This window comes from Carassius gibelio, chromosome A13 (genome assembly GCF_023724105.1).
Source record: "Carassius gibelio isolate Cgi1373 ecotype wild population from Czech Republic chromosome A13, carGib1.2-hapl.c, whole genome shotgun sequence".
Lineage (NCBI taxonomy): Eukaryota > Metazoa > Chordata > Actinopteri > Cypriniformes > Cyprinidae > Carassius > Carassius gibelio.
The window spans coordinates 19,667,565-19,693,569 of record NC_068383.1 but is presented as its reverse complement, the minus strand read 5'-3'; the positions used below and the strand labels follow the sequence as shown (position 1 = coordinate 19,693,569).

At 37.3% G+C, this 26,005-nt stretch overlaps 1 protein-coding gene and 1 pseudogene across 4 annotated transcripts in view; both read left to right on the top strand.

The window, feature by feature from the left end:
- The first annotated feature begins 159 nt into the window (after positions 1 to 159).
- LOC128026612 (cytochrome c oxidase assembly factor 8-like) lies at positions 160 to 3,324 on the top strand (annotated as a pseudogene).
- Positions 3,325 to 4,706: 1,382 nt separating this feature from the next.
- Positions 4,707 to 26,005, top strand: part of LOC128026428 (kinesin light chain 1) — a 31,320-nt gene continuing 10,021 nt past the window's right edge. The window contains exons 1-14 of one of the 4 annotated variants that reach the window (XM_052613567.1): positions 4,707 to 5,056; positions 11,679 to 11,955; positions 12,060 to 12,125; positions 13,184 to 13,348; positions 13,434 to 13,512; positions 15,668 to 15,893; positions 16,704 to 16,791; positions 17,898 to 17,999; positions 19,230 to 19,403; positions 20,056 to 20,155; positions 21,293 to 21,345; positions 21,425 to 21,492; positions 21,610 to 21,718; positions 22,516 to 22,677. In XM_052613567.1, the coding sequence (XP_052469527.1) occupies positions 11,680 to 11,955; positions 12,060 to 12,125; positions 13,184 to 13,348; positions 13,434 to 13,512; positions 15,668 to 15,893; positions 16,704 to 16,791; positions 17,898 to 17,999; positions 19,230 to 19,403; positions 20,056 to 20,155; positions 21,293 to 21,345; positions 21,425 to 21,492; positions 21,610 to 21,718; positions 22,516 to 22,677 (1,668 nt within the window). In that variant the 5' untranslated portion in view covers positions 4,707 to 5,056; position 11,679. The remainder of the gene's footprint in view (positions 5,057 to 11,678; positions 11,956 to 12,059; positions 12,126 to 13,183; positions 13,349 to 13,433; positions 13,513 to 15,667; positions 15,894 to 16,703; positions 16,792 to 17,897; positions 18,000 to 19,229; positions 19,404 to 20,055; positions 20,156 to 21,292; positions 21,346 to 21,424; positions 21,493 to 21,609; positions 21,719 to 22,515; positions 22,678 to 26,005) is intronic. The other 3 variants (XM_052613568.1, XM_052613569.1, XM_052613570.1) reach the window with 3 other exon arrangements.

Sequence of the window (26,005 nt, the reverse complement as noted above, 5' to 3'; positions counted from 1 at the left end):
CCTGAAGGGTCACGCTGTAACGGAGCCCAATGGAAAAAGTGTACTTACAAGTACAAATACAAGATATAAATATATATTTGGTCAAGGTCAATGGCTCCTCAAAAGATGAATGTAAAAAAGGCTGTTATTTAATAAGTAGGTCCCTGTGCTGTCGTGGTCATGTCAAGCGAGCAGAGAGTTGTCGTTCAGCAACTGTTTTCAGATTAACAGCAATGCAACTGTTAACTACACATCTATCACTTACATGCACAATGGCATGCATTATATATATATATATATATATATATATATATATATATATATATATATATATATTAGTGCTGTCAATCGATTAAAAAAAATTAACTAATTAATCGCACAATTTTTTAAAATTAATCGCGATTAATCGCGATTAATCGCAATTAAAAGACTGAAACTTTTTGTATATGTAAATGTAAAATGTAAATAATTAATGTAAACTCAAGACAAAGAAACTATTTAAATTCAAAATATGATTGTTTATTGGAATTTTTTTAACTTGTAACACAGATTTTCTCATGTAAACAACATACCTGCAATAAACCATCAATATCCTCCAAATTAACTGTTGGCTTGAAAGCCATATTTATTACAGAAATAAAAACACAGGCATGTAAGTACCATTTGAATTTCAAAACAATCAATGCCAATAAAATGCCAATAAAAAACAAAAATGATTTCCATGTTGAATTCTAAGTGGACTGCAAAAAAATTCCAAAGTATAGTCATTGCCAGTGCTTTAAGTGGGCCGGTATGCACTGGTACTCAGTACAGCCACTTCCAAATATAGCTCTTGAGCATACCGCCACCTCTCCGTGCGCCCAGAACGTGCTTGTAGCGTACCGGTACGCTCATTTGGACATCTGTTTTAATAGAGGTTTTAATCTTTTACCTGCACTGCCGATTTTCAGAGCGCCCTTCACAATGCAAGCTTCCTAATTCATCCCACCCAGAGCAGAAACTACATTACCCATTCACCCTTAAGTTATACAAGTGAATAGGGCATGTGTCGCTTTTCCCACTGTTAAGTGTCAACAACTCAACGTGGCCGGAGAAGGTGTGTGAAACTCGTTGTGAGTTATACTAAAGCAAAGCTAGGCACAAATTTAGATATTCATTTATCTAATTAATCTATAGCCTATGCACAAAGACAATATGATCTTTTTGTCCCCTTTTTGTTTTAAAGCTTGATGAAGAGAGAGAGCGCATGTTGCTGCAGCTGAGGAGGACAGTGATGCACGCGTACAGGAGTGATTGACAGTTCGCGGCACTGTGTACAAAAAATACTCCGCTACACAATTATTTCGATATTTTCGTTTAAGCTTATTAACGTTAGCGTTACAGAAAGGTCTGATTTACGCACTGTTACAGTCATTGTTTTTTGTTTTTTTTTAAACAATGACATTTGAGTTCATGATTTTAATGTTGCTGTTTCTTGTGGCAGACTGAATGAAGAGTAATGTTTCTTGTGACAGACTGAAGAGTAATCCGGCAGTTTTATACTGAAACTTTCCGTCTAAAAGTCCTTCCTTGGTCTTATCCATATTTCTTTGCACGTTGAACACACATAGGCCACAACTGGAAATAAAAAAAAAAACTGCAACCGCGTTAATTGCGTTATTTTTTTTTAACGCGTTAAATATTTCAAATTAATCGAATGCGTTAACGCGCTAATTTTGACAGCACTAATATATATATATATATATATATATATATATATATATATATACATATATACATATATATATATATATATATATATATATATACATACACATATATATATATATATATACCCCAATTAAATGTAATTATTAATGCTTTTAATTTAGAAATGCACATATTTGCCTAAATTTTCATTTAAGTTTCTTAATGATTATTGAAATTTAATAATTTATATAAATTAGAAAAAGTCTAATTCAGTCTAATTGCAACCAGATTTATGGTTTTGTTTTTGAAAATTTCTTATGCTGCATTGTTTGAATCTTTTCATTGCAGAGGACGAGATTCAGTCCAAAAGCAACATCAGAATCTGACTGGATTGGTCAAGCCTGTCAAACCTGAGGCCGGTCATATACCACATCCCAGAGAAAGAGACACCCCTGGAAAGGAATTTGAGGCGTCTGAGACAGGAGACTGAAGACTGGAGCCACGAGCTCTGGACTAACCACAACTTCACACTTAGCAAGGTGTGAACCACAGTTGTATGGTGCTAGTTTAAAAACAACACAGTTTGATGCAGGAAACACATTTAACAGGTTGAGAAATCCTCCATGAAGTTCTTTCTTTACCATTATTACCACTAGAGGGTAGTTTTGTGCTGTAAATGTTTATTTCCTTAGTCATATAGGCTTATACATTTTGCTGTAAATACATAGAGAATGGACTTTTTTGACCCTGGACTGCGAAAAAGCAACCACATAGCAAATTTTGACCCATTTATTTATGTTTTTTGTCTTACAGGAAAAGGAGGAATATGTGAGATCCCAACTGTCGGCAAAAGGGTTGTCAGAGAGAGATGACGATGGTGAGCTGTCTAAATAGGAACATTAACTACAGTACTGTATATGTATCACACTAAACTTGCAAAGATATAACCAAATGTAAATGTTTAAGGATCAGTCACTTAAGAACTCATATGGATCGACCTGATAATTGAATCATAAAGTTGTTGAAGACATGCCTTGTTGTGTATAATGTGTCATTTCCTACAGCTCCAGGAAGGAAAAGGACTTTATGTAGAGAGGAAATGGCAGTATTCTACAAACACTTTTTGGACAAAAACATTACAAGGCATGCCAGTTATAACAGGTGAAATAAATACACAAATACCTATTATTATATAATATGTTGTATATAATCTTCTACATTCCCTCTGATTGATAACTCATGCTTGCTTCTTTAAGAAGTAAAAGACTGTTTATTTGTTCATCTCAGTCATCACTGTATTACACTGCATTACATGCTTTGCACCCATAATAAAAACGAAATAACTTTCATCATTAAGCATTTAAAAATCATCTTATTAAAAAAGCTTGTTATCTGAATCAGCTGTGTTAAATAAGAGAGACATGCAAAATATGCAGAGCGGTAATGTACTCTTCCGTTAATTCCCCGTTATTAATTTCTTACAAATGTTTTTGTTATTCAGGGAATGGTATAGAAGGAATTTCACCATTACACTTCTGATGGCGAGAGTAGCTCTACATAACACATGGAGGACACTGACTGGAAAGACCAGGGCAACTGGACGAGAGAAAGGCAAAATTACATGAAATGCAAATAAAGACTGTAAATCAATCACGACTCTATGGTGCTGTCTCTGTGTCGAAGTGAAAGCATTTAAGATTAGAGCAAAGATTGCAACAAAATCTGGAACTCTTGTGAAATACTAAAGATGCTTGTCTGCCTGTGTTTCTAAATATGAGAGTGTAATGCAGTTCATCAGGCTTGACTTTCCATTCTCAATTTTCAGTAGAGCGAAGCAGTACTTTTTTACAATTTCAATCTTATAACTAAGCTCAAAACCTGATCATTAACAGACATTGCTGTAGCTACACAGGTGGAGTGGAAAGATGCACTTATGTGTAGAGGCCTATAGAAAGCTACAGGCATTTCTTAAAGTGATAGTTCCCCCCAACCCAAAATTCTATAGTCATTTACTCACCCTCCAAAACTTTATGATGACTTTCTTTTGTGGAACATAAAATAAGATATTTTGAGAAATACAGGTTTGGAATGACGTGAGGGTGATTAAATTGTGACATTCAGTTTTGGTTTTAAAATGTTCATTTTTGATGAACTATGTATCTTTAAGTACGTTTTTCAAACTGACCATTACACATAAAAGATATTTATTGTTGAAGTTAAAACACTGATGAAGTAAAAGCCTCACTGTGATTTAAAAATGGTTTTGGAAAATGTTTGGTGAGAAAAAAAAAGGATTATATTTAATTTGGCTAAATTATTTGCTACTTTGTCAATGCAGTTTATCACAGCTAAATAATAAATATCAAGGACCATACAATCCATGAATTGTCATATTGAGGTGCAAAAATAGAGTTTAAGAAATAGGCTAATAATTCACAAAACTGTGAAATAAAGGGAAAACATATTTCCTAACTTCTCAAAGATGAAGCGGAGTGATTACCAAATGCTTTGAGCTCTTTTATTGCCACAGAAGAAATGCATAAACTACTAGCCAATTTATCTCATAATCTTAAGATTAATCGATATCAGCACCTTGTGCCTAATATTTAGTAAAGCAGCTTGCCATAAATAAAATGGAAAGTTGTCAAATCCTTTATTAAATATACAAAAGAAAAGCACAAGGTTCAAAGTAAAATGAACAAAAATTATACTTGAGGCTAATAAGAGCTTGAGTAATGTGACAATTCTTATTATTGATATTGCGTACTTAAACGAAAACAATATTTTATTAAAAACGTGGCATGATGGTTTTGATTAACGTGGACATTTATAGAATTTTCCAAATCAAAGCCATCATGGCATGCAACACTGCATTATATTGACAATGTATACATTTGCAAACTAAAATGTTAAATGAACAGAAACAATCCGTGCAGCTAATATTACTAGTTAAGAGAGTAGAGTATTCTCACATTTCTGCTCAGAATCAGAGAGCAGACTGTCAAACAATAGCGCTCTCCTTCAGTCCTGGGATGACATCATGAGGAGGAGGAGGAACACAACGCCATTTTCATCCAGAGAAGCTCCAGACAGATGCGTCTGCGCTGAGATCCGAGCGTTTCACCAACGACTGTGTGATTATGAGTCTAGTGTTTCTGCGCCACTCTGTGATTTGAGCTCGTGCTCGAGGAATTGGACTGTCAGGGACAGGAACTTCCCCGTCGAGTTCCGGAAGACTGGACACACACACAACTGCTCCGGCTGCCCGATTTCAGCCCCAACCCTCCCAACCAGGCTTCAGAGCGTTATACTGATTTGAGGTTCGCGGTGGGACGGGGAAGAACCAGCCCTGTTACCGTTGTGGGTGATCTGGATGTTCCGCTGAACGGTAAGATGTTGTTTATGCTAACGAGCTAACACGCGCTCAGCTCCCGTCCGACGCTCGCTGTCAATGAGTGTTTACATCGCGTTTAAACCACTCGGAGATCGCTGTCTCTTTATTAGACCCGGTAAAAGGTTTGGATTGATGCTCAGAGGCTTGATATCGAGAGTCAGACGTGTGATGTTGAGTCAGAGGGAGTCAGAGAAGGCAGGAGTCCAGTGAGGCTGTGACATGCATCAGATGAGCACCAGAGACAACGCTTAACCATCCAGAAGATCAATATTAACCCAGGGATACATCTGTGTTCATTCACTGTCCGTCACTGCACCAGAGGTCTGTTCATGGCACAGCACGTATTTTTGATCCATTATTGAATATACCAGATTCATATCATAAGTTGCAGGACTGGGGTCTTCCAGGATCGAGGACCGCTGCCTTGAAGGATTGTTCATCTTCAGTTGCTGATCCCCATTGACTTCCACAGTATGATAAAAAAAAACACTAGTTCAATGGGGACCAGCAACTGAAGGTGAACTATCCACTTTAAACCAGGAGATCATTAAATATCACTGCACCACATCACAGCCTGCCTCACGAGAAGGCATTTCTACAATAGTATATAATCTATACACACACACACACACACACAAACACACACACACACACACACACACACTGATAACCATAAGAACCAATATTAATTTCTGAGCACCAAATAAGTGATAAATACTTCTGAATGGTAGCTCAGCTATGTGTCTGAGATTTGCAACATGAAATATTTTAGATGATAATGACTCAGCTCTCTAGATTTTTCTTTTCTATTAAGAACTGCCTAATTGTCTAATTAATGTTTTCATGAACTGGTTGTGCTGGTCTCAGCTTGTTAGACCAGTTGACTGAGTGAGGAATCGTATCAAATGAAATTGTTTGCTGCAAGAAATTGGTTTTAATTGTTTTAAATGAAAAGCATAATGCTTGACTCACCACCATCATTGAACTCATTCATTGTTACCCAAATATATATATATATATATATATATAAAAATTCCTGACAGTCAAAATCTTGGAATCATCTGAGCACAAGGTGCTTGACGTGGATGTTTTTAGTTAGTATGCAGATGGCTTGTTTTGCTCAGTGAAAGCGTTTGTGTGTTAGTGAAGGAATCTCAGTCTTTGAGCCGTGTGAATGTGCGGAGCTCGGGCTTCAGTGGCAAGTTCTCCTCCGGGAATCAATGGCAAAGTTATAACTTTAGTTTATTATTCATTGACTATGCTGTCTGTAAATTTTTGAAACTGTCACAAAATGGGGTTTATATGAATGAAAAGCCAATAATAAATAATATAGTAAGTAGTAATATAGAAATGTAATTATTTAAATTAAATCATTTAATAATTTAATGATTTAATTGATAAAACAGCATAAACATTTACAATGTGTAATTTTAAAAATAAAACAATCAAAATAAAAAAACACTTATTAAAAAAGATTCAATATTTGGTTTGTTTACCTGCATGTCATGTGACTATTAATCAGCAGCTGAGAATGTGGCTAAATATTAAACAATTACCTTATTCATATACCATGGTATTTATGTACATAAAATAATGAATGTTATTACAATGATATTCGTGCAAAAACACAGACACACTGCTATTTTTGTTGTGTTTTTGCTTGCTTTAGTATTAGTATGTAATAGTCTTCACACTTGGATGTTTTTGAACACAATACTCCTGATTTTTTTATGATTTCCATTAAAAGTAACACCATAACAAGGGTTTCTTGATTCATTGTTTATGCTAACACTTCACTTCCTTTTTTGTTCATGCACAGCTGACACTTAAAAATTCAAGATGCTTCCCAAAAATAACACAGAAAGAAGGTGAAAGAGTGTAACACAGTGCTTGAACATTCACAATAGTGTTTGAGAAATCAGAGGTGCTGAGTGGGTTGGACTGAAGTGTCAGGGCAATCACACTCTGGATAGAGATCATTTAAATGAAGCACCAGAATGCACTTTCACAGTATGTACTATAGTTCAAATGTTTGGGTATTAAGATCCTTTTTTTTTTTTTTATGAAATGAGTGCTTTCATTCAGCAAGGATGCGTTAAATTGATCAAAGGTGACAGAAAATACATTTATATTGTTGCAGAAGTTATCCATTTTAAATACATGCCTTTATTTAACTTTATTCATCAAAGAATTCTAAAAAAAAATGTATTGCCGTTTCCACATTAGTATTAATCAGCACAACTGTTTTCAACATTGATAATAATAAGCAATGTTTCTTGAGCAGCAAATCAGCATATCAGAATGATTTCTGAAGGATCATGTGACACTGAAGAGTGGAGTAATGATGCTGAAACTAAAAACAGGAGAGTAAAATTGACATGTTATTTAGATGATGCAGGGTGGATGTCACTTTAAATATGGCTCTGTTTCTCATGCAAAGATGTTACAAGACATTAGAAGGCTTGGAATATAGCACACAAAATGGATGGATTATCGTATGGGTTATTATTGTAAATGATACACACCCTCATTCACTAAAATTGTAGGCTACTGAAATAATGACCAGGATAGTCTTTAAAAAAACTCTCATTTTCTGTTTAACAGAAGAGGAGATTTTGAACGAGTGAATGATAGAATTGTCATTTTTTGGGAGAACTATTTCTTTAATCTCTGTCCTGTTTGTTCCCCTTGGTGTGTGGCCTTCCTGTAATGTCAGCAATATCTCTTCCTGTGACTGGACAGCATGGATGTTGTTATAGTTACAGGCATTAGGTTCGACCCCCCTCTCTCCCTTCCCCCTGAGGTCACAGGAGAGTATTTCCCAATAGACGGTGTTGTGAGTCTTGCTAGAGTACTTCTATCGGATGAATACATCTAATGAGTCTTTCACCCAACCTGTTCAATCTCTTCAGCTCTCTGCTTTCAGGCTGTAACTTCCTCTATTTAACACTGCATCTTTAGCGTTCCCTTCTCAACCTCTCCAGATTGAGTAATAAAGAATTGATTGTTATCACGTATAAGAGGTGTTCAGGCCTGCAGTGTTTTTCATTTATGATCTCATTCTGTTATGATTTGTTCAAACTGCACTTTTGTCTTTGGAAAAGTGTAAATTTTCCCTCTGCTCTTGTCTATCATGAGATCTTGCCATGGTTCTGCACGACTGATGCTCACAAGACAACATAAACGCAGGTGGTATTGCTGAATTTGACATGTTTATGCATGTGTTCTGTTCAAAATAGTTTCTTATGGTGTGTACTGCTTAGTTTAGCCGTGAATTTTGTGTGATGAAAACCTATTTAGCCACTGAAGAAAACAAAACCTTACTTAAAGCCTCATCTATCTAAAATATGAGTAAAGGTTTTTTTTATTTATTTTTTAAACACGTACGAATGGATTTCAAGTTTATTTATTTTTTGCTGAACATTGATTGCAAACTGCTAAACGGACTAGTGTCAGATTTTCAAAATTTTCAAGACTAGAATTTTGGCGCGGGTTTGCGCAGAATTCTACTCCTATCCGCATTTTCTGCTCTTGTAATGTGGGAAATTTGGTGATTAAATACTATAAGGCAATTATAATACAGCATGTTATGCTGTTCTCCATGCCTGTCAGTCAAGATTACTGCGCCACCCACAGGATAACGCAAGGACATCTTTGCCAAAAAATGTTCAGCATGTGTTCAAGATTAGAATATAAAGTTTACAAAATGTTTTTCATATTAGTGATTTGACCCAGAATCTGCCCCACCTTAATTTACACTCAGGAGCCGCTACTGATCAATAGTTTATTTTAAAATGAATTATTGTAATGATAATTGGCTTCCAGTATAATATGATTTAAAAGGGACACGTTTCTGTTAAGGTGTTGATAAAAAGGTACTTGAACGAATGGGGCTGTGAAAGGACCAGTTAAAACTGTTCTAATTAATACGCCTGTTATGTTTGCTATATTGTATATAAGATTTCATGAACAACACTTAAACAAACATAGTCTTAGCAAGTCTCAAAATTAATATACGTTTGTCATGTGTACATAATGTATGAAGCCACTTGTAATAGGTTTCAGATTTAGTTTGCGTTTTATTCTTAATTTGGACAAAAATAAAAAGTTTTTCCATTTTAATATCCGCAGATTATTGGTTATCAACCAAAAATGCTAACATTTTAATATTGTTTTTAACATTACTGGGGGTTCTAAGTTAAATGAGATTGTTTAGTGGGTGCTGCCTGTTGGAAAAGAGCTATGGAAATTGGTTGGTTCTGAACAGTTTGTGCAGCATTAATCAGTACTTTGATTCCCATCATGCTATGGTGTTTCCTGCTCAGTGGTTGTCACATGCCAGATGACGAGCTGCTTTATGGGTCACATGAATCTCTGCCGTCTCGCTTCCCATTTCCCGTCCCGCAGGAATACAGCACAGGTCCAAAGCACTAGAGCAGCTTGTAGACCAACCTCTTCTTTACATCAGCATTGTAGGGAGGAGACTGTAGGGTTGTTTTCACAAGAGAAAAGAAAGCTGAGGAGACGTGTTAATTTCCAATAAATGGGTTTTCCCAACATCTTCGCTTTATTCTAGATGTATTGCGTTGGAAAGGGCAACAATCTCCGGTTCTCTCTTCTTTCTCTTTGGGTTTTTATAACTCCCAGTACGCGTACGCTAACGTGCCTCACCCACTGCCTTAGCAACGGTGATCTGCCTTCGCAGGTGAGTAGTGTCTTGGCAATAACAGCGACAGCTGCTTTGTGTCACTGTGTCAGGCTAGAAAGAGTAAGGAGCCTCTCAAAATCTTGAAGGTTGCGTTGTTGTTGCACTTCAGAGTGAACTTATTTTTGGTCATTTTTAGTTTTGAATTCCATGTTTCTTGTGTTTGCTAAAGCAAGCTACTAGCTAATACTTATGATTGCTGATTAATACAGTAAGTATTAAACTTTAGTGTGTAACTCACATAACACTGTGGTACTGACTTGAATGATCCCTCAAATGATGTGGTCTGCTCCCACTTTCCTTAGAGTTAACACTTATGATTTCCCCTGGTGGATGATAAAGGCCCAGACACATTAAACCGACATCAAAGAGCTAGCGGCAGTGGAAGTCTATTGTGGTGTTACATTAAGTCGTCCTACATTTGGGGTGGAAATGTTGCACTTGAGTACAACGCAAAGACACGGCCAACTAGCATGTGTCTCCAGCACCTGTGTGAGTGGAAATATCTCCATACCAGAAGGTGGCAGTAGTTTCTGTTTGTCATTAAGAATGAAAGGTGGACTCAAAACAAAGCAACTGTGTGCGCCCTCACCCATAGATTTTCACATTGTATTGTTTGGCTTCGAATCCTGGCGCATTTATTTAATCACCATGAGTACCATCATGGGGATTAATGGCAGTTTACTACTTCAGATAGATAATCATTCAGGAAGATGACGTGTGCCAAAAATGGGAAGCGTTGTTCACTTCACATTTTGATTTATGGTTTTACCCAACACACATATGGTATTTATGGCTCTCAGAAGAATAAATCAGTAGAGCAAGAACAGTCTTGCTCAATAAGTCAATGTGATTTTTAATTTCATTTTTGACGAATACAGTTCCTTTGCACACCCGAATCTGTATTAGGGCCCTGCCGCCAATTCAACATGTGCAATGAGTCGAAAATCTACCGACAGGGGGTCCATCTGTGCAGAATACACTTATTTTCCACATTCCACTCTTCTTGCTTAAGGCATTCACTAAGCTTTCAAACTGAAGTATACTTTGGGCTTAATGTGCACAAGTGAAGGCTTTAAAACAAGCTGAAATCCCATAGACGTTCAATGAGGAAGAGATGTGAGCCTAGGTATCTAGAGACTAATGTTTGATCAGTAAGCAACCATCTAAAAACCACAAAATACACCTTAATAGCCACATAGCACATGCTAAAAATGTCTTGGCAATCACATAGTAATGGCCTGGCAGCCAACTAGAGCACCATAGCATTGTATCAGAGTGTTTTGCCCATGCAAGCACCACCCGGAAAAATGTGATTATCTAAGTAGTCCATCTCAGCTAATTTGGTTAAATCTGAGCTAACATGATCTTGATCTAGTTGATGCCCGTTGCCTCAGCTTAAATACTGTTAAGTGAAACTGTAATTTTTGTTAAGCTTTGCAAGTGGGCTAAGCAGATTTACTACACGCAAGCTATTTTATAGGTTCCTAGTTCTGTTATATAAGTTCCTGAAGGCAATGTGGATGTTTGGCTCAGTGAGAGAAGCCAAATCTGGATTAAAAGCAAATCAATTTCAGTTTGAGGAGATGTTTGGTTCAGTTGGCCATGTAACTTCTACAGCGCTTTCCAGGTCCAGTTCCCATGGTGTTTTCTGGGAGTTGGTAGGGAATTCATTGTTTTTCCTCGAGATGTTGGAAAGTCCTAGCGTTTTCTACGCACCTCACATTTACAGTGACTCGAATTATTCATTACGGCTTTCTAGAACAAGGACAAGAACAAAGAAGAGACGACTCTCATTTAATTGCCTTCAGTGTCTTCACGTCTGATCAATTATACAAACACACTCATCTCAACAGGAGAAGTTCCCAGACTTCTGTTCTCATTCTTATGTTGTGTCTTATCTCTCTGTAGGATGCGTGAGGACATGTCGAGCGTGCTGTGTGTGAAGGAGACGGATGAGCAGGGGGACCCCGGAGAGAAGCTGTCCCAGGACGAGCTGCTATGTCGGACACGGGAGGTCATGCAGGGGCTGGAGGCGCTCCGGTCAGAACATCAGGTCATCCTGGAGGGGCTGATGGGGACCTTGCGCTGCCTCAAACAGAGCCAGGAGGGTCGTGCTGTTGAGGAGAAGACAGCCATGATCCAGCGCTCTATGGAGATGCTGGAGCTGGGCCTTAGCGAGGCACAGGTGCAGTGTGGGATGATGTGGGGATTGTTTTTTGAATAAATTAGCTTGTAACCATAGTAACACCACGTTTGCTCTCTCTCTCTCTCTTTTATCGATCGGTGCAGGTGATGATGGCTCTGTCAGGGCATCTGGGTGCAGTGGAGGCAGAGAAACAGAAGCTTCGAGCACAGGTACTGCACCACATCTAAAATTAATCTGTGCTCTTGGGTTCAGTGGCGTACAGGCACACAGGTGTTGTTTGAGTGCAAGATCCAAACTCAAATTCGATTCCATCCCCCCGCTCTAATTTGATATAGTATTTCACATTGTATTATTTGGCTCCAAGTTGTGCGAACAAGTCAAAATCACATTATTAATCAAATTCTTGGTTAGTTACTAAATTGTAGACAATTACTTAGAAATATCATACACTGTAAACAAGTACCCTGTTAAATGTACGGTAAAAACTGGCAGCTGTAAAATATATTACTATATTATTTAATAGTGATATATTGTTAGTAAACCAATGTGCATGAACAGAAAATCAGCTTTTTACTTTAAAATGTAGTGATACTGTAAGTCAAGTCACCTTTGTTTCTGAAGCACTTTATATACAGTAGAGATGTGTGATAAACAGGAAAACAGGCAAATCTATTATGGAAACAGAACTATGGAGGCACCATAATAATAAAAATACAGGTGGTGAATAAGAAAGATGAATTAATTATAAGTGGTATATCCATAAAATGAGGTTATACACAAAAAGACCCTATAACGGGAACAGACTGAAATGACAAAGATGAGATAATGCATTAAGCATAACATAAACGTAACACAAACTCATCTTATTGTAAGTTAACGTAAAAAATAAAAGGTAGAAACTAAACTTGTCTGTGTTGTTTTGTTTTTTTTTTCACTGTAAATGACATGGTAATTAATAGTTTTTAACTTTTAGAAACCATACAGTTAACAGTATTTTAAAATAAAATTACATAATGCAAGTCTTTACTGTATATAGTAAGTTAACTAGTAGTTCACCAATTAACGGGTTATTAATATAATTTTTACAGTGTACAATAGTATATGGGATTTACTCTGGATTTATTTTTCTTTTAATGACTATGGGTAGGTAAAATGAAAGGGAAAATATTTCCTGAAGTAGGGCGGCTGAAAAAGTGGGCTGTCACTGTTTCTGTTCGCTTCTACAAATGAGTGAAAATGCCCTGAGGCTGCTCTTCCTGTTGTCCAGGTGCGGAGGCTGTGTCAGGAGAACCAGTGGCTGAGAGACGAGCTGGCAGGAACCCAGCAGCGGCTGCAGAAGAGTGAGCAGAGCGTGGCCCAGCTGGAGGAGGAGAAGAAACATCTGGAGTTCATGAACCAGCTCAAGAAATATGACCAGGACCTCAGCCCTTCAGTGAGACTCCATCTTATTGTCCTCCTCACATTTACCATAGAGCCTTTATCTCACTCTGTGCTCCTCTCCATCTCACCCTCATCAGGATGATAAGGACTCTGTTTCCAGTAGGGAGACACTGGATGATCTTTTCCCAGATGAGCAGGATGAGCCGGGCCCTGGCAGTAAGTCGCTCTCATCTCTGGACCCCTGACCTGACAAAACACAGGACACATAGAAAATAGTCCAATTCAAAATATAGACCTGTCCCAATTAAAACACTGTGGTTTGAAATACCATGACAATAGAAAGTGGTGACCACTCAGGCGTATGGTATACAAGTCTCCGCAAAGTCAGAGACCATTAGTAAAAAGTTTCTAATTTTATACAGTTTGTCACCAATTTAGTTTTAATGTTATCTAAAAGTAAATTATAATGAAATGATTGATAATTTATTGTTAATTATAAATATAAAATGTATATTTTTGATTAAATTTCTGTACTAACATTCAGAACTTTTAAGTAAGATTTCCAGTTGTTTTTGAAAAGTCTCTTATTCTCAACAAGTATGCATTTATTTGACCAAAAATACAGTAATATTGTGAAATATTAATTCAGTTTAAAATTACAGTTAAATTATTAATACAGTTTTTTTTTCTATTTTAATATATTTTTAAATGTGATTTATTCCTGTGATTTCAACAGCCATTGTTCCCATCTTCATTCAGAAATAATTTAAGTATGCTGATTTGGTGCATAAGAAGCATTTCATACACAGTATTAATATCTTCATATTTTTATGGAAATCGGTATGCTTTTAAGTTTCTTTGCATAGAAAGTTCAAAAGAACACCCTTTATGTGAAAAACAAATCTTTTGTAACAAGTCTTCACTGTCATTTTGGATTCATTTATTTAAATTAATTTATAGAAATATGAATTTCTTTAAAAAATGCACTTAATGACTCCACATTTTGAACAGTCATGTATATTAAATGAATCTCTATATTTATATAAATGTATATACACACAAACAAATATTCTATTCATATCTGGGTTTAAATGAGACCATCACAGATTTTCAGGGTGGTCTCAGACTTTTGTACTCCGCTGTATTTCACTGTAGTGTGATATCATAACACCATCTGATACCATCAAAGTGCACTTTTTTTTTTATATGAAATGAAAAATTTCAGTAACCTCGAAATATAATTTTCTTGAATGTGGGGGGAAAAAAAATACATTCATTTTACATTTATTACATCTCCTTTTACTCTTTTCAAATCAGTTACTTTACTACAATTGTAATTTAGTGAAATAAAAGGTGTAATTTATGGAAAACTAAAATGTGCAGTGGGTTGATGGGGAAGGGGAACAAACAATAGTTATTTTCTGCTAGAAAGAGTTTCCTCTCTTGTATTTCCTTTCATCCCCTCCACTTTCTCTGTTCTCCTGTCTGATAATTGGCTCGTTGACAGTGGAGCAGGATCAAAGAGCAGCACGGCTCGTGTTGTGACAGAGAGCGCTCCAGTGCACGGGAGTTGTGGCATCGTATGTCGCAGGCTGACACTGCTGAGTCCTGAGCGTCCTCAGATTAGCCCTCATCCTGAAACATGAATGCCAGGCGGCTGTTTCTCTCTGCTGTAAATCATCTCCAGCAGGCTTTTTCAATAAGGACGACATTAATCTGCTCTAAGAAAGATTGCATTAATCTCTTCTTCTCATTCCTGAAGTGCTGCCAATGCAGTCCTTTCACTGTCAACTTGCCATGTTTTTTAATAATTTTTTGTTTATTTGAGCTGGGTAATTTGAAGTTTGCTTTGGTCTTTTAAGTCTGAGGCAGGTTCACAACGGAAAATACATGCTTTTAGATCTTGTGCACATAAGCGACAGTATTAGTAAGAAGAGCTTAGAAAGAAGCTACGTGTTGACTTTTGCTAATTGATCATCTTAACTGAAACACACTGATTCTGTTTGAGAAAAAAGTTATATGTCTGCCTCTATATGTCTGCCTTAAGTTGCTGGGGCATATTGCAGCCTATACTGTCCTGCATGCTTACAAATACTGTCTAGGTAGGCAGCTCACTAGGTATGGGACCTAGGATTGAGACTGACATCATGATTTTGAGCCGGCATCGTGATCCACATACACTGTCCGTATGAAGCCCAATTTTTTGTGACCGTGCAGACGGTTTCCGTGTCCAACGCAAGGTTGTTTTCAATGTTTTGGCAGATGGCCATCTAGTGAAACAGCCATAGACACAGCAGATATTGAGTTGTAAGATGTTCACCAAGTATAATACACTTTGTTTTACCGTATCTCATTCTCTCTCGTGCTTCAGTCCAGCCTCCTCACAGCAGTGCAGTGGCAGCAGCGCAGCAGGGGGGTTACGAGATCCCCGCTCGTCTCAGGACCCTCCACAATCTGGTGATCCAGTACGCCTCGCAGGGCAGGTATGAGGTGGCCGTTCCTCTCTGCAAACAGGCTCTGGAAGATCTGGAGAAAACATCTGGACACGATCATCCTGACGTAGCCACCATGCTCAACATTCTTGCCCTCGTCTACAGGTCAGCAGAACACGTTGTAATATATACCGTATTTTCCAGACTATAAGTCACACTTTTTTTCATAGTTTGGCTGGTCCTGCGACTTATAGTCAGGTGCGACTTATCAAATTTAATTTGACATGAACCGAGAGAAATGAACCATGAGAAAACATTACCATCTGCAGCCGCGAGAGGGCGCTCTATGCTGCTCCGTGCTCCTGTAGTCTACACTAAAAACATAGAGCGCCCTCTCGCGGCTGGAGACGGTAATGTTTTCTCTTTGTTCTTGGTTCTAAATAAATGCGACTTATATATGTTATTTTCCTCGTCATGACATATTTTTGGACTGATGCGACTTATATACAGGTGCGACTTATAGTCCGAAAAATACGGTATGTGTTCACTCTCCACTCAGCTGACTTTACTGTACAGTTTTAAGCATGTTAGTCACAAGTCCTGCTCATGTATGTGGAATACCATTCAAAAGTTTGGTGTCAGTAAGATTACTTAGTTTGTTTCGTGTTAAAATACTTTCTCCTTATTAATATGCAGAGTCAATATTTTTGTAGAAAAATTACTTGGTGCACCTCTATTGAACCTTAAACCGCACTGTGGTATCAGCAAGTGCTTCAAACAAATAGGTTGAGATCATCATCTATAGCTTTTGTTGTAAACTATGGTAATATCTGGGTTTGCAAACCATTTGGGACATTAGGCTATTTTGCCATCACCGTGTTGCCGGTTTATTTTTTTCTGAAAGACCTTAGCAGTAGCCCTTTGTTGCACAACGAATTGCAGTCGATTGATTTGTATGTGATTTCTGCTCTTTAGGGACCAGAATAAATACAAAGATGCAGCAAACCTCCTTAATGATGCACTGTCCATCAGAGAGAAGACCCTGGGCAGAGACCACCCTGCGGTAAGAACCTGGCTCTATGTGCTCTCCACATTACAGGAGAAAACTGTGTAAACCGCTTGCCTCTGCTGTGAGCATATTGTGTGTGTGTATATTGAAATAAGCAGCACAGGCTGCTGACGTTTGGGTTTGTGAAGCTTATGTCTTGCCCTCTCATCAGGACCAGCGTCCCACAATTCTCTGCAGAGGTCAGATACTTTAACACCTCTTATAGATCTGTCTTCTGTTTCATTCTCTATCTTCTACCTGACTGTTTCCTAAAGCTGAATGATGTACCGATTTGATGATTTTTGGCCGATATGAAATTGAGCAACATTTCGTAATGATTTTAAAGCACTTTTCAAAAAGGTATCCTCCAAGTATAAAACTTGCACCTCATTATTTGTTTGCATTTGCACCAATCAAAAGTCTTTGTATATAATATTTAGATTATTAAAAAAAAAAAAAAAGTTGGTAGATGTATTATTAATGTGTACTGCTATACTGGTGAATGAAAATATCTAAATATAATTCTTCATCGTGTCATTGGAAAACTGGGGGAAAACATGCCTGGATTATTTACTTTCTTTTGACTTTTTTTTTTAGTGCTTACATGAAACCTTCTGAATCTAGTAATTGTCTGAAATCGCTGTTTGATGAAATGATGGTTCTGCTGATTGAAGAAATCACCCTTTTTGACACCATAATAAATCTCAGAATAAATACATATAGTATTATGAATATGTAATACCATTAAAAGACAAAATATTCGCTAGATATCGCCCAGCCCTACTGTTTCTCTCTTCCTGTTTCTCACTCTTGCCGTCTGTCACACAGGTATGTGTCTCACATGCACGGAGGTGTCATAATCAAAGTTGTGTAACACAGCACACAGGGGGTTTATGGGTGCATGCGTGCTAGGTAGCCCACAATGGGAACATTTCATCTTGATCAGATTTCCAGCAACTAATTATTTTCAGTAAAATGAAATGACTGCTTGTATATAAATTATTGCACCAATTCACAATTGTTGATTTGTTCTTTTGATTGTTTCATTTGACTTTTGTAGCTGTATGATTGAAATGTATCTATGTATATAAATATATATTCTTGTTTTCCTGCGTATGCAGGTGGCTGCCACATTGAACAACCTGGCCGTTCTTTATGGCAAACGAGGGAAGTACAAGGAAGCAGAGCCTCTGTGTAAAAGGGCACTGGAGATCAGAGAAAAGGTGAGTGAGATCATGCCTATGACTTTATAATAACTTTAGTCTTTATTCCCAATCGCTTTTGCAAAGCATAACTCATATTCTGAGTTCTGCACATTGCCTTTCTCTCTCTACGTTTCATCTCTTTCATTAAAAGACTAAAGAACAAAGAATGGAACTTCAGAAGTTCTGACTTGTTTTAGTTGTGATCTTCCCCTTCCACAGTTCTCTGTTCAACTTTTTTCTCCTATCCAAAAATAACACATTGTAGAAGAGCACACCTGCAGCAGCCACACAGCCTGGGTGCAGAGGAGGATGGTGTTAGACACGCGGTGTCACAGATTTATTTCCATCTCTTTATCTAAGCCTGTGTGATAAAGCTCTCGCTGGAAGTCTTGAGAGTCTTACTCCGAGTGCTGTGTCTCACACAGAGAAAGAGCTTAGACAACCTACTGAATCCAAACTCTCATTGCTTCACCTCTGCAGAACTTCATTTCACATTATCCTTTCTTGGGCGGTATTAACAAAATGTGCACTACCTTTCAAAAGTCCGTAAGATTTGTTTGTTCGTTTTTAAAGAAATTAAGCAAACGTGAAATTAAGACAGTAGACATTCATAATATTACTTGATACTTTTAACTTGAGCGCCATATTAGAACGATGTCATTTGCAAGACATTGCAAAAGACGTGAGACACAAATGCAATGATCAAACACATCCATTTTTACATAGAAAAACCATAGAAAAGCAGCGCAGTGGAATGCAAAAATGCAGTTTGTCTTTAAAACACCTTATGCACAAGTTGCTGCAAAAGATGTGAGACGCAAGTGCAGCAGTCAAATCTAGTGCATATTTATATAGAATAACAATGCATGAAATGCAAAAACATTAGACGCAAGGCACTGAGATAAAAAAAATATATATATTTTTTTTTTTAAAAGGTTGAGAAACATTTTGCTTGCAGCATTTTGCGCATGACAGCGTTCTGAAAACAGCTGTATCGTGCAAGACGCTGCTAAAGATGTGCTCAAGACACATCCGTCTAGTGGATGTTTGCATAGAAAAACAATGGGAAAGCAGCACAGTGGAATGCAAACACTCGTGCTGTGTGAATGGCTATTTTAACTAATAGACCTAACCTTTCGAAAAAGACGAATAACCAGGTGATCCCCTGTCTCTCTGTGTGTGTGTAAACTACTACAATCAGTGTAAAGCAGCTGAATAACCTGGTGTGTGTTTATTTTTGTTTGTCAGGTGCTGGGAAAGGACCACCCTGATGTTGCCAAGCAGCTGAATAATCTGGCCTTGCTGTGTCAGAACCAAGGGAAGTATGAAGAGGTGGAGTACTACTACCAGAGGGCCCTCGAGATCTACCAGACCAAACTGGGCCCCGACGACCCCAATGTGGCCAAGACCAAAAACAACCTGGTACAGACACACCCACACATTCATTTAAACATGCACACTTCCATTTGTGCATGTACTGTATGCATTTTTTTGAGTTTGTTTAGAGAAAACAAAACCTCCTGCAGACCGTCAGAGCTAAATAATAGATTAACTTCGCAATCAAATATCCCTTTACAATACCACATGTTCATTTTGAAATGATGATCCGACTCGGTCAGCTTTTGTGTAACTTTAAGAAATGTATCCATGTGGTGTGGAGTCTGCGGTGGTATTTGCTGCAGGATATCTGTCGTCTCAGCAGATTGTACTCATCAGATACGGATCATTCAGCTTTTAGTGTAATGGAAGAAGCTTTTAGAGTAAATACTGCTCCGATTCAGACATATTTCAGCAGACTGAGGTTTAGGTTTTCTGCCAGATATGATTAGACTTGCTAATGTATCAGCCAGTAATCGTTGATCAAATTAACACTGCAATCTGCAATCAAGTACAAGCACTGCTTTATTTCTAATTAATTATGTGCATTTATTGTAGTTTATGTCTTTCTGCACATAATGTAATCAATGAATATACATACTCGTGTGAAATCTGGAGCATGCAATTTTTTTTGTTATCTACTTATAATATTAAAGTAAATCTGTCCTTCTTATGATCCATCTGTTCTGTTTCTCAGGCTTCGTGCTATCTGAAGCAGGGGAAGTTTAAGCAGGCGGAGACTCTGTATAAAGAGATCCTCACCAGAGCCCATGAGAGAGAGTTTGGCTCTGTGGACGGTACATGTTCATTTATTCCTGATCAAAGTATTTATTTATTTTTTTTTCAGAACATATTTTATGTTGTTCTCTGTAGGGTATAACATTCAACTTAAAACTAGAGCTCACAGACGTTCTGATGCTTTCTTATGCTTATGTCAGCAGCAGCTCAGTTAAGCACACTGGAATTTACACACAATTCATAATGAAGCTTAACGTGCTCTGTAGAGCTGGGGAATATGATTTTGTTCATTTTAAATGTGTGATGATGTTGCTGGAAATGTGAAGTTCGTCATCATTGTGAAAATGGCTATATCTGGCCATTGTTTCCTAAAGATTGCTTCAATAGATTAATTCTGTTATCACGAGATCGCTTGAGAGAGCTCAGCCCGAAATGGTTTAATATAGTTTAATAAAATGTTTTAATATTGTCTCTGTCAGTATCTGTTGGCATGTGCCACTCATTTCAAACTATTGTCCATAGTTTCAGTGAATCTTTAAAACTGACCAATCAGCTTTGAATTTGTCTCATCACTCAAAAGAGCTTATTATGTGCCATTTTTCTTATCTTAAGATGTTTAAATAAAAGAAATATGTGCTGTTTATTACTGCTTCTTTGCTATATTAGTCCCTATAGCATGTAATATATGACTATATAACTGTGAACATTATGTAAAAAAAAACATAATTATAAATAAATTGTAATCTAATTAGTTAGATGTTTATTTAGGAAAATATGTCTTGCTCTTTTAAGCCATTTCAGTGAAAATACATAAATATTGAGATGTATTAATTTATGTCAGAAAGCTAAAAATATCAAGACAATATTTATAGCACCCAGCCCTAATGCTTGCACACCTTTTTGACTTTTGCACTAGTATCCTCTTTCATTCTCTCTCACTAGCTCACACACACACACATTTATTGACCGGTAAAGATTTTGATCAGTTGTGAAGCTTTAACAGAGAGCTCATTTGTAAGCTAAAAGCTCCCAATATGTGCGTCAGTGAACTCACTGTTCACCCCAGGCTCTAGAACACCATCACTAATTATATTGAACCTAATAGCTCTCTCTGTGTGTGTGTGTGTGTGTGTGTGTTTGGGATTGAACTGATATTGAACTGATGCTGTTTTTATGTCCTTGGTTTCCCCCTGCAGATGAAAATAAACCCATCTGGATGCATGCAGAGGAGAGAGAAGAACAGAGCAAGGTAAGGACAATTGTTCTGTCCAGATGGTGCTTTCAGTGTTTCTGAGATTTTGCGAGATTAAGTGCTTTCTTTGTTTCAGGGCAAGCAGAAGGATGGTTCTCCGTTTGGAGAGTATGGTGGCTGGTACAAGGCCTGTAAAGTAGACAGGTCAGATATTTCCTCATCTGCTGCATACATTGATACAAACACACACATTTGTTTGTGCGGTGTTACCGCTGCAGCATCATAATGAAGTGTTTTTGTGTCTGACCTTTGCGCCTGCAGCCCCACTGTCACGACCACACTGAAGAACCTCGGAGCTCTCTACAGGAGACAGGGCAAGTTTGAGGCTGCAGAGACTCTGGAGGAGGCGGCTCTGCGCTCTAGGAAACAGGTCTGTGTGTGTGTGTGTGTGTGCGTGCGTGTGTGTGTGTCTGTCACTCAGGATTCAATAGGTTTTTATTAAGGCCTCATAAAGGTTTAGTTAGGCATGTAGCCAGGTGTTTAAAGATTTATGTAATGCTATTACAGTTAAAGCTCATTTGGCTGCAATTATGTTTAGCAGTCTTTCCCTAATGAGAGCCTTCGGGGGGTGGGTTCACAATAGAAATGGGTTTTGTCAATGCCAAAAATTATTGTACGGTGTGTGTGTGTGTGTGTATATATATATATATATATATATACAGTAATATTGGGATCTATATCATTTTAAAATAACTTTTTTTATTTTATTTGAATGTTTTATAATTACTGTGTAAGTATACTGATGAATAGAAAGTTCAATGAACAGCATATTTGTTTTTAATATATGTATTTTTTGTAACATTTTAAAGCTCTTTACTGCCATTTTTGTAATAATCATATCTTAGTTATTCCAAACTTTTCCCCAACAGTATTTTATCATTACTGTTTATTTATTTTTATTTATTTGTTTATTATGAAATAAAATGTGTAAAATATTTAACTTTATTCTAAATGTTCAAAATGCCTTTTCTATACAACAGACATGTGTGGTGAGATTAAAAAGGTACAGAAAGTGTCGAATAAATGTCATCAAGGTAGATTTTCTAGAATACAGTCAGTGCCATTTTCTATAAATGGGTAATAATATGTATAGGTTGTTGAAAAAAAGATGTAGTTCAGATCATATTTGTTAATTCCCAGTGTGTTGCTGTGTCTCTCCTCCTGCAGGGTCTGGACACGGCACATAAGCAGCGTGTGGCGGAGGTGCTGGGAGACCCTGAAGTACGAGAGAAGCAGCGGAGCCGTGAGAGCCTGAACTCGGACACGGTGAAGTACGAGAGCGGCCCTGACGGAGGAGAGGAAGTGAGTATGAGCGTGGAGTGGAACGGGGTAAGTACAGCACACACTGCCCAGCCTCACACACACTACAATGCCCCGTGGGTCTCACAGTGGAAGGATAGTAACTCAGGACAGCTTGTAATTCTGACCAGACCAGACACAATGAAGCCCCTCATGGGCCTCCTGATATACCCAGCCCACCTCACATCCAGAATTAGATGACATGAAGAATAATGCATTCGTATCTGTTCCAGTGCATTGATCAAATGCTTTACTTAAAACAGAAACATAAATCACTGGAAGCAGATCAAACCTGAAATTAGATGCGGCTAATTATATATTTTTTAATTTCATTAGATGACTATTGACTGGTAACAGTGGTTTGTATGAGCTTTAGTATCAAAAGTATAAAAGTAACCAAGGTCAGTTAAGTACTGTTGTTCTCACAGACCAACAGTTTTAAAGTCATAGGGAAAAGACCCTCAAGAAGGCATCTCCAGGCCTGTGTTTCTCGAAGAATTAGTATTAGAGTTACTCTTTATACTTTGTGACTCCGTACATTGTTGCAGTCATAGTCCTCATGCTGATTAAGTGTCTGATCTGTTTGCTTGTAGAGCTGAAACCCTATTAACCCTTTCAACCCTGAATTAACTCCATTCACCGTTGAGATTGTATTGTGCATACTGTTATACTGTTTAGTACATACAGTATATTTTATACATATTCATTTACATGTAATATGCTACCAGTTAAACATTTAGAGACACTTGACTGAATTTGTTTGATTTGACAACCTTTTGGTTTAAAGTCTTATGCAGAAAGTTAATTTTGCAAGCAGATCCTTCGATGTACTTTGATGTTTATTATAATAATGTTATTATATATAATAGTAGCAATAATAACTAAATTATTGTGTTTTTAATATCGTAACATTTAATCCATTCTGTTATTAATTAATTATAATTTTGTATTATTATTATTTTAAGAGGTGTGTCCAAGCTTTTAAGTGGTAGTGTATTCTTAAACACGTAATTAAAAATAATCGCCAAGCATTGTTGAAATGCAGGCACTTGCTGTCTTTTAGTAAGCACCCTAATATTAACAATTATTTCTGTGCCAAATACAATCAAAATATTCCACAAGTTTAATGAACACTGAATGATGTGACTCCTCGCAAATCGAAACAGAATTCATTCATAAACTTTTTCTCTGTAGCTGTTCATTAGATGACTGTTTGCTCGATCTCTGTAAAGCAGCTGTTTTGTAGCTGCTGTTTTGATCATCACCCCTCTGCTGTAGTCTCTCTGCAATTCTGAGTCACAACTTTTGTGCTGCCTTAGCAACAGTAACTATAGTGCCAAGACAACCAATCAGCACCCCCCGGTGAGATCCCGCCCCACTCAGATTGTGGGAGGCTCCCATCAAGCTGGTTTGGCCTCAGTAACCTGAATTTCCCTTTTCTGTCTTTCTTGCTTATATGTCCTTGTTTATTTCTCTCACACACATATAGCTCAGGACTTCACTATATACTGTACTGTTTTAATCTTTTGCAAACATGCATTTGTTAATATTACACAAACAGGCACTCACATACATAGCATATAATCAGCAAACCTCACATTGAGGTACATGGCATGGTCTCTCACATGTTGGCGTGGGCTGTGTGTTCTGTACTCCTGATGTGTTTTTTTTTTTTGTCTTTTCTGATTTGTCTCATTGAATGCCTGCTCTAATCCTATTTGTGAAATGCGTTTTTGTTTGCACTCTTAAAATCTCCTATTGCATTTTACCTCTTGCCTGCCCGTTTTCATGCTATTGTCCTCATCTATTCATATCTCTCTCCCAATCAAATTTGAGGTCCATAATGTATCAGCTTGCACAAACCGATGAGTCCTCAGGGTTGATAGTGTGCCATTTTTAGACCGTGCCCAAGGTTGATGGAACGGGCTCATGGAAAACAGCCTGTGGCTGAATTTATGCTGAATTTATTCCGGCTGGCTATTTCCCTCAAAGCAAGCACATGATTCCATGTGCGATCATTGTAGCACAAGATTGTTTTCTCTTTTGGATCTTTTTTTTTTACCAGCTTTTTGGTGCCTTTGATTATTAAGTCTAGCATTGGTTCTTCTGAGGAGCTAATTTTAATACCCAGCTAATTTTAATACCCATTTACATGTTCCTTCCTGACTTAATAACATACTATATGCAAATGCAAACACAAATGCAGCAAATTGCTGATGCCTTGAATAAAGGCAGATCCAAATAAAATGGCAAAAACAGTTCAATATCATCCTCAAAGGCACATAAATCAGCTGGTACCTTGTAAACACAACTTTGTTAGAATTGGAAGTTAGCATCTCTCTGGTTCCTTTGACAGAAAGCGGATAACATTTTGTCCATTCACTTTTGATTGTTGCAGAAAATAAGATCTGTGACCAATAAAAGTTTACGATTCTTTTCACGTTTTGTTCAAGGTAATCTTGACAAATAAACACACTTTTTATGAATTATGAAGCTTAATTATATTGCTAGAATTAAATGCTATAGTTAGGTTATAAATGGACTAGACCATGGTCATACAGCTTTAACATCACTAAGCTTCTGACTGCTCTTTATATCTTTATTTAAAATTAAAAGTTGTAAATTTGTGCTAGAATTGCTTGCAAGGGTCCAACTATAAGCACGAAGAGGCTGTAAAAGCAGAACTAGTGAGTGGATGAGTTTAACAGTTCAGTGTCATGACGTTTAATGTCCCAGACAATCTCTGTAGTCTTATTTCACCACTTGTTAGTGACCATCTTTTTCAAGACACCTAAAAACATCACAAATGGGATATTATTAATGTGTATTATGTCATACAGTAAATGTGAAACCTGTTGAGCTTGTGTTGACCACAGACCTCATTTCAGGAATTTAACCAAAAACCCATTCAAAATGCCCATTGACTTCAAGGGTTAGTTCACCCCAAAATGAAAATTATGTCATTAATTACTCAGCTTTATGTCATTCCAAACCGTAAGATCTTCCCTCATCTTCAGAACACAAATTAAGATATTTTTGATGAAATCCGAGAGCATTCTGACCCTCTATACTATAGACAGCAACGCATCTGAAACATTCAAGGCCCAGAAAGGAAGTAAGGACATCATTAAAATAGTTCATGTTTTTTGTGTGCAAAGAAAACCAATGTCTCTGCCGCATGTTCACGAGATTACGATGACGAAGAAGACACATGCACTGCGCCTTGTTTACAAGCAGAGGAAGATGCATGCTGTACAGTACATAAAACAGTCTTCACATGCATGCGTCATAGTCTTGTTAATGTCTCGAAGACTGACACAGAAGTCTTTTGTTTTGTTTTTGTTTTTTCGCACAAAAA